The sequence below is a fragment of the Marmota marmota genome, unplaced genomic scaffold (genome assembly GCF_001458135.2).
Source record: "Marmota marmota marmota unplaced genomic scaffold, marMar, whole genome shotgun sequence".
NCBI classification, from domain to species: domain Eukaryota; kingdom Metazoa; phylum Chordata; class Mammalia; order Rodentia; family Sciuridae; genus Marmota; species Marmota marmota.
In genome coordinates this window covers 7,523,209-7,536,927 of record NW_025999982.1, presented here as the reverse complement: position 1 = coordinate 7,536,927, position 13,719 = coordinate 7,523,209, and the positions used below count along the sequence as shown (strand labels likewise).

General features: G+C 37.1%; 1 protein-coding gene across 2 annotated transcripts in view; it reads left to right on the top strand.

Annotated features, from left to right (window-relative positions):
* The window catches only part of Kif6 (kinesin family member 6), a 394,766-nt gene that overhangs the window by 113,153 nt on the left and 267,894 nt on the right, over nt 1–13,719 (top strand). For both annotated transcript variants that reach the window (XM_048805240.1, XM_048805239.1), the window contains exon 6: nt 2,264–2,393. In XM_048805240.1, the coding sequence (XP_048661197.1) occupies nt 2,264–2,393 (130 nt within the window). The remainder of the gene's footprint in view (nt 1–2,263; nt 2,394–13,719) is intronic.

Here is a 13,719-nt window from a genome sequence, read left to right as displayed (position 1 = left end):
ACAGTGTCCCAGATCAATCAAATCAGAAACTCTTAAGGTAGGACCTGATCTGACTTAGGGTTTGGTTTTGGGGTGTGTGTGTGTGTGTGTGTGTGTGTGTGTGTGTGTAGTTCCATAGATAGTTCTTTTTGAGAGCAACTGGATTAAATGAAACAATGCAGATACCTGGCATACAGTAGTGCTTGGCATACATCTGGTGCCCAATGAGTAAGAGCACTGGCTTCTTTGAATTGTTTCCTGATAGCCCTCTCCCTTTTTCTGAGCCCCTGCCTGTTCTGAACTTGTACAGGAGAAGTATTTTGTCTGTCTGGGTCTTAAAAAAAATCCATCAAAGGTGACTTACCTCCAATTTAGAGGATTATTGACTTCATACTGAAAAGGATAGAACTTTCTTCTTTTTTCCCTTTTAAGATTCCACCTCATCATTTATTTCATGTCTTTATCTTCCAATATTACTTAACTTCTTTCACTTTTATAGGTAAAAGCTTCAGATCCTCACAATCTATGGATTTAGGAAGAATTCTGTCCCCAGGAGTTTAAATAGTCAAACCTACTCAAGCACTTCAGAAGGATCAGGATGGAAATGAAGTATAAGAAATAAAGGAGGGTCCTAAAAATAGAACACAACTCATCCATTTCAATTAAAAATGTCTTCATATTTTCCAAGCATTTTTGAACTCTTAAGTATTTTTAATAAGCTCACTTATGAGTCCTATTTAAGAATAAATAAATTACACTTGTTTTCATTAAGGAAGGAGATCTTTTTCCATCTCTGTGGGTATTGTCAAAGGAGACATAAAGGAGGCCAAAATTCAGCAAAAGAGCACATTATTAGTGGCATATTGGTCACAGATGTGCTGGTAGAGCTGCATATTCTTCCTGCAATTAGTATTTTAAGTGCCCACAAATTACATATGAAAACCCAGATAACTTCCTTACAAAACAGGAAGATGAAAATATTATGATATTTGAAAAATCTTCATTGTAAAGGTAATCTAAGTAAGTTTTCATAAGTAGGGAAGTGACCGTGTGTCTGTTGCTAAGTGACACATCAGTTGTTGTCCTTTTAAAGGAGAAGTAGCTCTAGATGATGGCAACCTTCACCTATACTCATCCATTCCAAATGTTTTCAACAAGTGAAAATACCTGTAGATACTCTTTGGCAATACCTGTGAATGATAAATTTCCTTTCTGTAATGATTCTTAAGAAAATAAAGAAGACAAAACTCCAGAGACAGGGGAATTCTCTATAGTAAGTTTATGGCTTGAATTTGTAGGCCTTTGAAGCAGGATTTGAGGATGTTGGCCAAATTTTTTTCACTTACCCTAAATACATGTAAGAAGACATGAAGGATGTGACTCTACTTTGTGTACAACCAGAGAGATGAAAAATTGTGCTCTGAATGTATAATATGAATTATAATGCATTCTGTTGTCAGATATAACAAATCAAAAAATTTTTTAGAAATAAGAAAAAAAGAAAGTCCTAAAGGGACTATAAGGAGAGTACTAACAAGCCATCACTGGAAGCAGGCTTAGGATTCACCTGGGAGGAAATGGTGTAGGCACTAGGACGTACATAAAGGTGGTTGCAATAAATGAATATGATTCCAGATCTAAGGCTCTGACGGTAAGGATAGAGTAGAAGGAAAATGTGTGCAGTAAAGGAAAAAGCATCAAGAAACAGATTTGACAGAGAGTAATGACAAGTTAAATAAGACTTCTTGAGAACTTTTTAACTCACATTGGTATGAAAACTATACAGAAGAATAAATCCTAGAGGAATGACAGATATTCTCCCTGTTTAAGTTTATGAGCTAACCAGTTTGAAAGGTTAGGTAAGTTGAAAGTGATAAGCAATTGAAAAAAAAAGAAAGGATTAGTTTGTTACCCATGTAAGAAACTGAATCATGCCCGTCCCCGAAACCAAGATGATCTGGTTTTCTAATATATAGATAGAAAGTTTTATTGCATTTTTTAATTTAGTAAGAATATACATTTAAGATGATCTGATGATTAAAATGACAGGTGGCTTCAAATCAGAGGCTTGTAATCTATTCTTCAGCCCCAGTGCTATCTGATCACACTGTTGAGGAAATGTCAATGTTTGATGCTCCTGTGGTGCTGCTTGGTTCCTGGTGTGTTATCGCTTTATAAGTTCAAGACATCCTACTGTACGGTTTTTTAAATAAACCTGTAGGAAAGACTTGACATTCTTTTTCTTCTCAACAGTTCCTTGTTTTCTTGCTTCCCATTTCCCTAGGAAAGTGACACTATTGGAGGACACTGATCAGAACATTCATCTGAAAAACCTGTCTCTGCATCAAGCAACAAACGAGGAAGAAGCTCTGAATTTGCTCTTCTTAGGAGACACCAACAGAATGATTGCAGAGGTAATGAACTTTTCCCTGCAAGCTGTCCTTCCAGTATTATGGGGGATATATTAGACTTTTAGAAGAAGCCAAGACTTTAATCATGACCTCATCCAAGACTCACGTTGCAAGTAAGAAAGCCTAGATCCATGAGGGAGGAGAACTGTCCAAGGTCACCTAGCTAGTGAGAAGAGGGGCTGAAATTTTCACCTCTGGCTTCTCAGCCCACTGCTTTGTCAGCCTTTTAGTTTTCATTGCTTATATTTTTCAAGTTTTATTCAAATTGGTTTGCAGCTTATCAGTGGTGATCCATAAAATATCTTAATTATACTAAGTTTTGCATGATTTTCTAAATTTAAAAATACACAGGGCACTCTTCTAACTTCAGGCCATCCATATATTGGCATATGTTTATACCTCTGTGTCATTTCATTTAGTTATTGAGTTAGTATTTACAAAGTATTTAGAGTGCCCCGTGGAACCCAGGAAGTACTCTGTGCATTTGCAGCTAGTATTGTCAGGTCTGAGACCACCATTACAGTATGCAGTACAAGGATGTCTCACTACAATATCTGGGGCATGCTTATAGTAAAAATCATTCATAGTTTACCTCATATTCAGATTTATCTGAGTTCCTTTATTTTATCTGGGAATCCTTGGGAGGGTCCAGGATTGACCCAGCTTGGTCAGGGGCTCAACCTTAACCAGTTACAGATCAGAGATGAAGGATCATGAGTCTCTCATGGAGCTACGCTGAAATGAAGAGAATAGGGGTGGTGCTGAGGGTGGTGGTGGTGGGTGGGGAACTGGTCTGAAAAGGAACAGCTTGCTATTATCACTGGCACTTTCTTTATAAAGCCATGCTCCCAGAGTTCTATATTTTACCTTGTCTTGATAACAAGTAGGTTAGAATAGTACACTGAGAAGGTAGACAATCAGAGAAAAATCTTCATCAAGTGACCTTTCTTCTGCCCGTGGCCACACTCTAGAATGAACTGCCCTAGATGTAAAATAGATAGATGGAAATCAGATTCCAACAGTAAAGGCACGGTGTTGATGTCTTTTGGTGCTGGGCCCTTGGTCTTGTCGTTGTTGTTTAGTAATTAAATACTTTTCAATACACTGACCAACTTTATATATATATAGGTTGGGCTTATGTGCCATATGAGATACAGATGTAAGGACTCAAATTGTTTCTTTAATTTGAAGAGAGTTTAAATAGTTTTTAATTTCAGAATATCTTGTTTTGCTTTATAATATTTTGCATTTTGCTCTGGGCATCCATATTTTGCCCCATAATCATCTGTGATGTTCTCATTTGTTTCAGTAACAGAAGTTAAGGAATAAAGGCAGATTAAGAATTAGGACATATAATGATGAAAGACTTAGCATGTCCCCACTAAACTCTATTCCTCCAGACACAAATTTTAAAAAATGTCACACCATGAGATACAGAATATAGATGGGCCTATGTGAAAAAGAAAAGATGGATTCATAAACGTTCTTGGGAAGCAGGTGGGGAGTCCTGACCCTGCTGCCCTGCGAACCTTACTCAAGAGTGACTCAGCCCTGGAGAAGGAGAATCCTTGTCCTTGCTGATCCCACTCCTTCATCTCCAGTGGGCTGTGGAAGGCTTCTGAGCCTGTTTCACAGGGACCTCCAGTAGCTTAAAAGCTTGGTCACTTGCTGTTTCAGAGATATGCATTAACTTTTAGCTGACTGCACACAGAATTTTCAGTTTTGAAGAACTTCCTTTGTGAAGCTTGCCGGTCCTGTTTTCCATCTGAAAAAATTTTAAGTCTTTTCCTAACTTACTGATGAGTACATCTCATAATAATGTCACAAAAACTGAAACCTGAAAAAGTCAATCCTAATAATGACAGTTCAGCATTAGTTTTATTTATTCATTTTTCCTCTGTGGACCTGAGTTTTCTAAACCAAATCTAATAGGTTTTGTATGTTTCTGTGCCTGCCTTTGCTGTGTCTTTGGTAATAATAGCTGCTATGTTATATTGAGAGGCTGCTCAGTAGACTTCGAATTATTATAGACACTATATATATTTCTGATTTTTACTTTATTCATGGATACTGAGATCTAAAGGGTTAGACTTCTTGCCCAACTCACACAACTAGTAATGGTGGAGTCAAGGCTCAGCTCATGTCCAACAGATTCAGAATGTTCTTTCCTTACACCAAGAGTATAGTAATCAAATTGATATGTCAAATATTTCAAGTGAGAATATATTTCTGAGTTATTTAAAACCTATACCAAGTATTTAGTACTTTTGCTTATCTCTTGAATTCAATGAAAGCAAATACATGTACATAAAAATATAAATGAAGAATAACTGTCAAACCCTGGAAATTCTTTATTATTCAGAGTCTAAAAAAAAGCATGTTTTGGATTACAACCTAGCTGTCAGAATGCAATTTGTCAGCACAGAACGAGCTAACCAGGATAAAAAGAACACACTAATCATTTTTTGAAAAAAAAAAAAAAAACCGAGGTTCCCAATTTCCCATTTACACCGAGAAACCAGAGGTTGCCATGGTAACCACAAAACATTTGCAAAACAAAGTCTGAATATGTGGGACACAAAGTGCAGTGTGCTTTCCTTTCGTGTTCCCTGCCCATAGCCAGCATTTTAAGGAAAAGTTATTAAGAGTAGCTTCATCCTCTTCTTATTTATTCAGAACTCTTAAATAATTTCTGCAATCCTACCAATGTTTTGAATAAAGTCTGATTATGTCCTTAGGGTAAGTTTTTTTTTGTAAAGTTGAATTGTTGAGCTGAAGATAAAAATATTGTAAAAGCTGAACTGTGTGTGACCCAGCCTCAAAGCCCACCAGTAGCCTGTACTACCTGATATTTTTGTGTCTTATAATTGAAATATTTCAGTGAACCAAATCTTATTGCACAAGACAGTCTGTGCTTAATTGGCAGGTTATGCATTCCCTGACTAGGACCACTTGCATTTGCCCCTTCTTTGAAGGCTTACCCCCACCCATGATCTAGAGCACTCAGTGCCCAAGTGTGGTCCCACCATAACCTGCATTAAAATACCCTGTGGAAGTTCAAAGACATGACTTTGGATCCCATTTCTGGTTGGTAGTTTCAGAATCTCTATAGTAGAGTCTAGGAATGTGAATTTTATCATTTTAAATATATTTTGACTGAAACTGGGAGCAGTTTGGACTTTACTGTTAAGAAAGCTAGATGGTCTAGCTTCCCCCTATGTGAGAAAACATACAACCCTTCACTTTCTTGTTTCCCTTAGCATAATATTCTCTAATTCCATCCATTTACCAGCAAATGCTGTAATTTCATTCTTCTTTATGGCTGAGGAAAATACCATTATGTATGTGTAACACATTTTCCTTATCCATTCATCTCTTAATGGGCACCTGAGCTGGTTCTTTAACTTGGCTATTGTGAGTTGCACTGTTATAAACACTGATGTATCTATGCCACTATAGTATGCTGGTTCTAGTTCTTTTGGGTAAATATTGGGGAGCAGGATAGCTGGGTTATATGGTGGTTCTGAGCAACCTTCATCCTGCTTTCCAAAGTGGTTGTACTAAATTTCCACTCCTACCAACAGTGTATGAGTGAACATTTTCCCCACATCCTTGCCAAAATATATTGTTATTTATATTCTTGATGATTGTCATTCTGACTGGAGTGAGATACAATCTCAATGTAGTTTTTATTTGCCTATCCCTCCTAGGGATATTGAAGACTTTTTATATATTAGTATTTCTTCCTTTTGAGGAATTGTCTGTTAAGTTCTTTTGCCCATTTGTTAATTATGGGGTCTTATTTTATTATATTTATGTATTTTCCTGGTGTTAACTTTTTTGAGTTATGTATGTATTCTGGGTATTAATCCCTTGTCAGAGATCAATGGCAAAGATATTCTTCCATTCTGTAGGCTCTCTTTTCACATTCTTATTTTCTTTGTTATGCAGAAGCTTTTTAAATTGATGGCATCCCATTTATTGATTCTTGGGGTATTTTTTCCTGGTGCTTTAGGGATCTTGTTAAGGAAATCATTGCCTGTACTAATGTGTTGGACTGTTAAGCCTATTTTTCTTCCAGTGGTTACAGAGTTCTTGATCTAATTCCTAGGTCTTTGATCCACTTTGAGATCTACTTTGAAACTGAAAGATAGGGATCTAGTTTCATTCTTCTACATATGGATATGTATTATCCAGTATTATGTTTTACCATTTGTTAAAAAGGCTATCTCTTCTCCAACATGTTTTTGGCATCTTCGTTGAGTATCAAATGACTATATCTACATGGTTTGGTCTCTGTATCTTCCATTGTATTCCATTTGTCTTCAAATCTGTTTGATGCCAATACCATGCTGTTTTATTACTATAGCTCTGAGGTATAATTTAATATTAGTATAATTGTTATGCCTCCTGCATTGCTCTTCTTGTTCAGGATTGCTTTGTCTATTCTGGATCTCTTATTCTTCAAAATAAATTTTAGGGCTGTTTTTCTAGTTTTATTAAGAATGCCATTGCTGTTTTTATGGGATTTATTGAATCTGTGTAATGCTTTCATTATTATGGCAATTTTGACAATATTAATTCTGCCTATCCAACAACATGGGAGGTCTTCCCATCTTCTAAGATTTTTCTAAATTTCTTTCTTCAGTGTTCTACAGTTTTCATCATAAAGATCTTTCACTTCTTTGGTTAGATTTATTCCCAAGTTTGTTGGTTTTAGGTTTTTGTGAATGGAATGGTTTTGCTGATTTCTTTCTCAGCAAATTTATTATTGGAGTAGAGGAAATCGATTGATTTATGTATGTTGACCTTATGTCCTGCTACTTTACTAAATTTATTTGTCAGCTCTAGAAGTTTATTGGTGAAGTTTTCTGGGGTCTTCTAGATAGGATCATCTAATCAGCAAACAGAGATAATTTATCTTCTTATTTTCTTATTTGTATCCCTTTAGTTTCATTTTCTTGACTGATTGCTCTGTCTAGAGTTTCAAGTACAATGTTCAATAGGAGTTGTGAGAGTGGCAGAAGCTAACAGTAGCTAAGGAAAAAAAAGGGGTAAGGTGGGGAATTCTATAAAAATAGAAGGGAGATCAGTGGAGTTGAGAAAGGGAATTGAGGGAGAGGGAGGAGGTATAGGAAAAAGGAGGAATGGTGGAATGAAATTGACCAAATTATGCTTGGTACATATATGAATACACCACCTTTGTGTATATCTATAAAGAACTAATTTTAAAACTATAAATAATTGGAAGGAAGACCAGTAGGGTAGAGGAAGGAAAACAGGGGAAGGAAAGAGGAGAGGGAAAAAGGAAGTACTGAGGACCGAAGTGGAGCAAATCATGTTACATGCATGTATGATTATGTCAAAATTAACACCAGTATTGTATTTAACTACAAAGTACTAATGAAAACATTTGATTTCTGTGATTCCTTTTATATAAATTTCTAAGAAATGCAAAGTACTCTGTAATGATCAAAACAAGTCAGTGATTGCCTGAGGCCTGTGTAGAAGTTGGGGGTTGGAGAGGGAGATATTACAAAGGGGCACAGGATACTTTTGGGGTGATGGATATATTCACTGTATTGATTGTGGTGATGGTTTCATGGTTGTATACATATGACAGCAATCATCAAGTTTTGTATGATGTGTGAAATTTAAGGCTTATCAATTATACTTCAATAAATCTGTTAAAAATGGGTGAACAAAGGCAGCTAGATGAAACCCACTCCCAGAGAATTATGTAAGTAGGCCCATATTTTGCCCTCTTGTTGGTTCCACAAAATTTGAGTTTTGTCAGTTTGGAAGAGGAAAACATACCCACAAAATCCTGTTCTAACTTGAGTAACAAAATTTTTAATATCTTTATTGACAATCTGCATTTCTAGTTTTTTTTTGGGGGGGGGGGTAGTCCTGGGGTCTCAGTGAGTTGCTTAGTACCTTGCTTTTGCTGAGGCTGGTTTTGAACTCAAGATCCTCCTGTCTCAGCCTCCTGAGCCACAGGGATTACAGGCGCACCCCACCATGCCTGGCTGCATTTCTGTTTTTGTCCATGTCTTTTATTTGTTTTTCTCTTGGAGGCTTGGGTATGTCTGGTTGTTTTGTTGACTCCATGAGGACTGGAACTTTCTCTTGATTACCACACATGTGCCCTACCAGAAACAGAGTAGTAATTTAGAGACAAGTACACGTTCAAGGGAGAATGTCCTGTGCACATGAAGATAGTCACCTGTGAGCCAAGGACAGAGGCCTCAGAAGGAGCCAGCTCTGCTACCCCCTTGATTTCTGTCTTTTGGCCTTTAGAACTGCGAGCTAATACCTTTCTGTTGTTTAAGCCACCCCATTTATGGTTTGTGTTACAGCAGTCCTCATACGCTAGTACAGTGTCCAAACGACCTAGCATCTGACTTTGTATACAGTTGGTACTTGGTGTAGCTCCCTGACCTTGATGGATTCTGGAGCAATAATATGTATATATAGTACAACATTTGCCGTGAAACTGCTTACCAGGGGACCTTGCAGAGAAAAACCTCTGTGCTGACCCTGGGAAAGTCTGGGTCCCACTGGCTTCCTGTCTGACCCCTTCCCTGAGGGAACCATCCAGTGTCTTTCAGTGTTGGTTAGGGTTGGCGTCTGCTCTGCATCTTCTTCACCATCACCTCCACCCCTGTAGGTGGTGCTGGAAAGCTTCAGCTTTGGAAACCTTCTCTTTGACCCCTGTCTCCACATCCTGCCAAGTGCATGTCCTTGAACTAGTGACTTAACCATTAAAGTGGCATGGTAATACCTGTCTTCTAGGGGTATTGTAAGAATTAAAGGACATTCATTCAGAAAGACCCTAGTGCTCTGGGCTGTCAATCATGTAAAGAGAAGACTTTTGTCTTGTTCTGTCTATCCTCTCAGCATCTGACAACTAGTAGGTGATTAGTCATAAATTTTTTTGTTGAATTGATGGGAAAGGAAGACCTGGTGATTTCAGGTGATAAGACCTGCAGTCTTGGGTCAAAACTGAAAGTGATTTTATGGGGTACACTGTGAAATCAGGGAAACCCTCAACAGACTCTCTAGTCCTAATGTACTGCACTTGCTTTCAGTTGACTTTGGAGGTCACCTACTTAAGCAAGATATTATTCTCCCACTAGTTTTACTGTAGATAATACCACTGATATAAGCTCATGATGATGAAGGTTGCCTAGGTTACTTTTTAGGGACTTGAAGGCTTTCGACTCTATTGAAAACATGACTCTTCACTTGGGCCTGTGTAGGTGAGAGACTTCTTTGACCTCAGGGAGTAGAAAACTCCACCCTCAGATTATGCACAGTTGTCATTTTCTGAACAAATGTGCAGAGAAGAGCTATGAAGATTGATTGTGCATGTGCAGGCTGATGATTACTTCTCCAATCATCCTTCCCCATGCTTTAAATCACCATCTTCTGTATCACAAGACTATCCGTAAGCCCTATCCTGGTGAAGTAGATTTGGTACTTGTTCTCCCTTTTTTATGATTGGTCACCTCATGAGTAAACTCTCTTTCTCAAAATTCCTCATTTCAGTGATTGGCATGCTGCCCAGTGGGGCAGGCAAAACAGGTCTGTTTCAGTAATAGTAGTATCTGTTGGTAAATACAGAAAACAGTACAGATGACTTCAACAGATTTTTTTAAAAAAATATTGTAAACTCGCTGGATGGAGTGACATGCACCTATATCCCAGATACTCCTACTGAGGAGGCTGAGGCAGGAGGATCACAAGTTCAAGGTCAGCCTGGGCAATTGAGATACCTTGTCATGGTAATGGAAGGGAAGGGAAGAGAAGGGAAGGGACCTGGGGAGAGCCCCTGGATTCAATCTTCATTTGGGTGTGGGAGAAGAAAAGGAAGAAAAAAAGAAAGAGGGAAATAAAAAGGAAAGTATGAACTCAAGACTTTTGGGAAAAGGTTACTTACTTTCCAAATAATTAGCCTACCAACAAAGCTGATGGGATTTATAAATTATTTTCCTAGGAGCTATTAGAGGTCTTTATATCTGATTCTTCTCTTGAAATAAAAGATACTTTATTTTTCTAAGTAGTGCTGATGAGTTTTATAAGCTCTCAATCTTCCCATATTATCAAAGTTTCAGAGTGAGTTGTATGACCTTGTAGAAGTACAAAGGCTTTTGGGAGACAGTTTGAGTGGGAGTTAGTAGGTTTATGTCAGAGTTATAGGAATAGCTGTTGTGAGACCTGTTACCTAATAACACGAGAACAACACAGGAAGGAAAGAGCTGCTCTACCATGGGATTGCTTGTTAACACCATGCCAAAGCCCTGATCTTGGGTGAGGTGTGCGGAGAACAAAAGGATTTCGTTGCAACTAGTGTTCCAAAATTATATTCCACTAGACTTTTATATTTTTTTATTATCATCATCATCATTATGATTATTTAGTACTGGAATCGAACCCAGGGGCACTTTATTACCAAGCTATATCTCAGCCCTTTTTATTTTATGTTTTGTGACAGGGTCTCTCTAAATTGCTGAGGCTGACCTTGAACTTGCTATAGTCCTATCCCAGCCTCTCACGTAGATGGGATTACAGGTGTGTATCAACATACTTAGCTCCACTGGACCTTTAGAGGGACACTAAGACATCTTAATGAATTTTTGGTTGAAAGATATATTAGTTCTATATAATCAGTAGGTTTATTACAAGATTTTCTGAGCCTAGGAAGAGCAAAATACACAGTACAAAAAATAAGTATTGGCCCTGACAATACTACAGTGAAAATAGGTTTTCTTATTACTGGGTCCCATTAGGCAGCTAGAAGCCTTAGCAAAAGGTGTATTGACAGTGCTATCATCTTCTCTAATCTGTTGTATAAACCTAGAAAATACAGAAGGAAGGAAACTTAAAATTTTGAAAACCCTTAGTATACTATACTTTACTATAAACTTTCTCTTTCTCATATTTTTATAAATGAGAAATATGAAATGTTATTTAACTGTTGCTTCTGTGTTGTAACATAGCTTAAATTCTGCTCCCATCTAACCTAATTTAGTGGTATTACATGAACCATGAGTTTAGAGATCTAAAACATTGATTAAATGAAGTGGTACGGTAACAGCCATTATTAGAATGTGAACGTGTACATACTTAATAAATTGTTAGAGGAACACAGTCTTTTGGCTGTAAAAATTAGTCCTAGAGTTTCTTCTGATATTTAAAATTCTCAGCTCTAATTAAAAATAGTAGAAGAAAGCCATTTTTACTCTATTCTCTGTTAGTGAAATTCACCAACGACAGTACGAAAATAGAAAAATAGAGAGGAAAAGCCATCTTCAGTGAAAGAAGGAAATAGCCATAACCTCAAAGAATGAGAAAACCTGCCAAATACTATGAAATTTGAATTATGGTGAGGGAGGGTGCTGAGAGCCAACACATGTGTCCTCCAACCTCAGGCAGGATAGAGTTTCCCCTAAAGAAAGGCTCACCATTCTCGAACACAAATCCAATGATCTTTTGGTTAGAGTGATGAGATCTGAGAGAAGAGGCAAGTATGAAGAAGAAGTGGGACTTTTAATACAGACATTCATTCTGGGTTATAGAAGGTGGAGTCAAGGATGAACCTTAAACACAGGCCATTTTAATGATCAGTGGTCTAGGCTCAGGCCAAGAAAGATGGCCTTTGGTGAGTGAGGTCTAGGGAGCTTATGACTCAACGGGCTTTAGGATGAGCTATTTCAGACCCACACTGCAGACTACAGAGGGGTTTATGTTCTTAAGGCTTAGGAAGTAAGAGACATAATGAAAAGTACTCAGGACACACACCTAATATTCCCTCATCCTTCCCCTAACATGACTCTTCAGGAAAGATATTATTTTTTCAAAGATGAAATTATCAGAAAGAAAACAGCCCAGGACCTCGCCATATATAAGGGATACATACTAGAAGACCGATTGCTTCAGGGAGCAGAGAATGTGTTCTTTACAACCCTGTGTCCCCTAAATATAATCTTTGCTTTAAAAAATAGCTAAAAATTATAAAAAGAGTTCAAATAAAATGATTATAAGACAAAGAAAAGCAAACTTGAAGAACTCGGGAAAGCAACAGAAGAGAAAGGAAAGCTATTAACAAGAAAAAGTGCCTGAGAAGCAAAAAAGGAGGAAGAAGAGAAAAAAGAAGAGGAAGAGGAAGGAAAAAGTGGGTTTGAAAAATAACAAAAGATTAAAAGTAATGAGAGCAGGGGGTAACTAGAAAGAGAGGTGAAGAAGCCAAAGATGCATAGAAACCAATTATGCATGCAAAGAACAAAGGTAACAGAAAAACATGGATGGAAAGGAAGGTTCCCTGATATTTGTGATATTTGGAATCTGCAGATGAAAAGGCAGAATGTGTCAAAGAAACCCTCTGCTGAAGCTACTTGACTCCTAAGCTAAAGAGAGAGCCTCTGGGCATCCAGAATGAAAACAGAAGTCAACTATGAATAAAAATAAAATAGATTGTTTTCACACATTTTCACAGCAACATTCAGTGCCAGAAGACAGTGGAACGAGTTCTGAAGCAGGGATATTATGTGTCCCAATAATTTTATACTCCACCAAATTGTCAAGTTGTCCTTAAAAAAACAAAAGCAGCAAATATCTTTAAGCATATGTGAATTCAGGGAGAAAAAATATGCCCAGGTATCTGTTTTAAAAATGATTTGATCATGAAGTCTAGCCAACTAAGAGGTAAATTGAAATAACCCAGGAACCGAGAAGCATTATGAAAGGACTGTAGGAAGCACTGAATTTATTGAAATGTAGACATAAAACTCAGCCACTGGGTAAGTATTGTCGGTTTTGAAAATAAAAACACGATAATAGTTCTAACAGAAATTTAGACTTAGAAGAGATATTGTAAGTAAGCAAATTTCCTTATATTCCCTAACAGGAAATGAATATATACTCTGTGTGTGTGTGTGTGTGTGTAAATACATATATATATATGCACACACATATACATATATTTACACACTATATATTCTAGATAATGTAAACTATATAGTTAAAAAATATAGTGTCCCAAGTTCCTTAATATTCTGAGTTTTTTTGTTAACTCTAAAGAAAATCTTTTAGAAAAAAGATATTCACTCTTACCATGAAGATACATATTCATATACATGTATGTCTGAAGCTTATAAATTCCTTGAATGGCATTCATTTCTCTTTCCTGTTAAGTTCAAAGAAAATTCAGTAACTCTCAGTTAATAATGATATGTGTATCTTTGCTTTAGTAAAAGTACTACTGTTTTTCCACTTCTGTAAATGTAAATATGTATACACACACACACATATATACACGTATGTATAA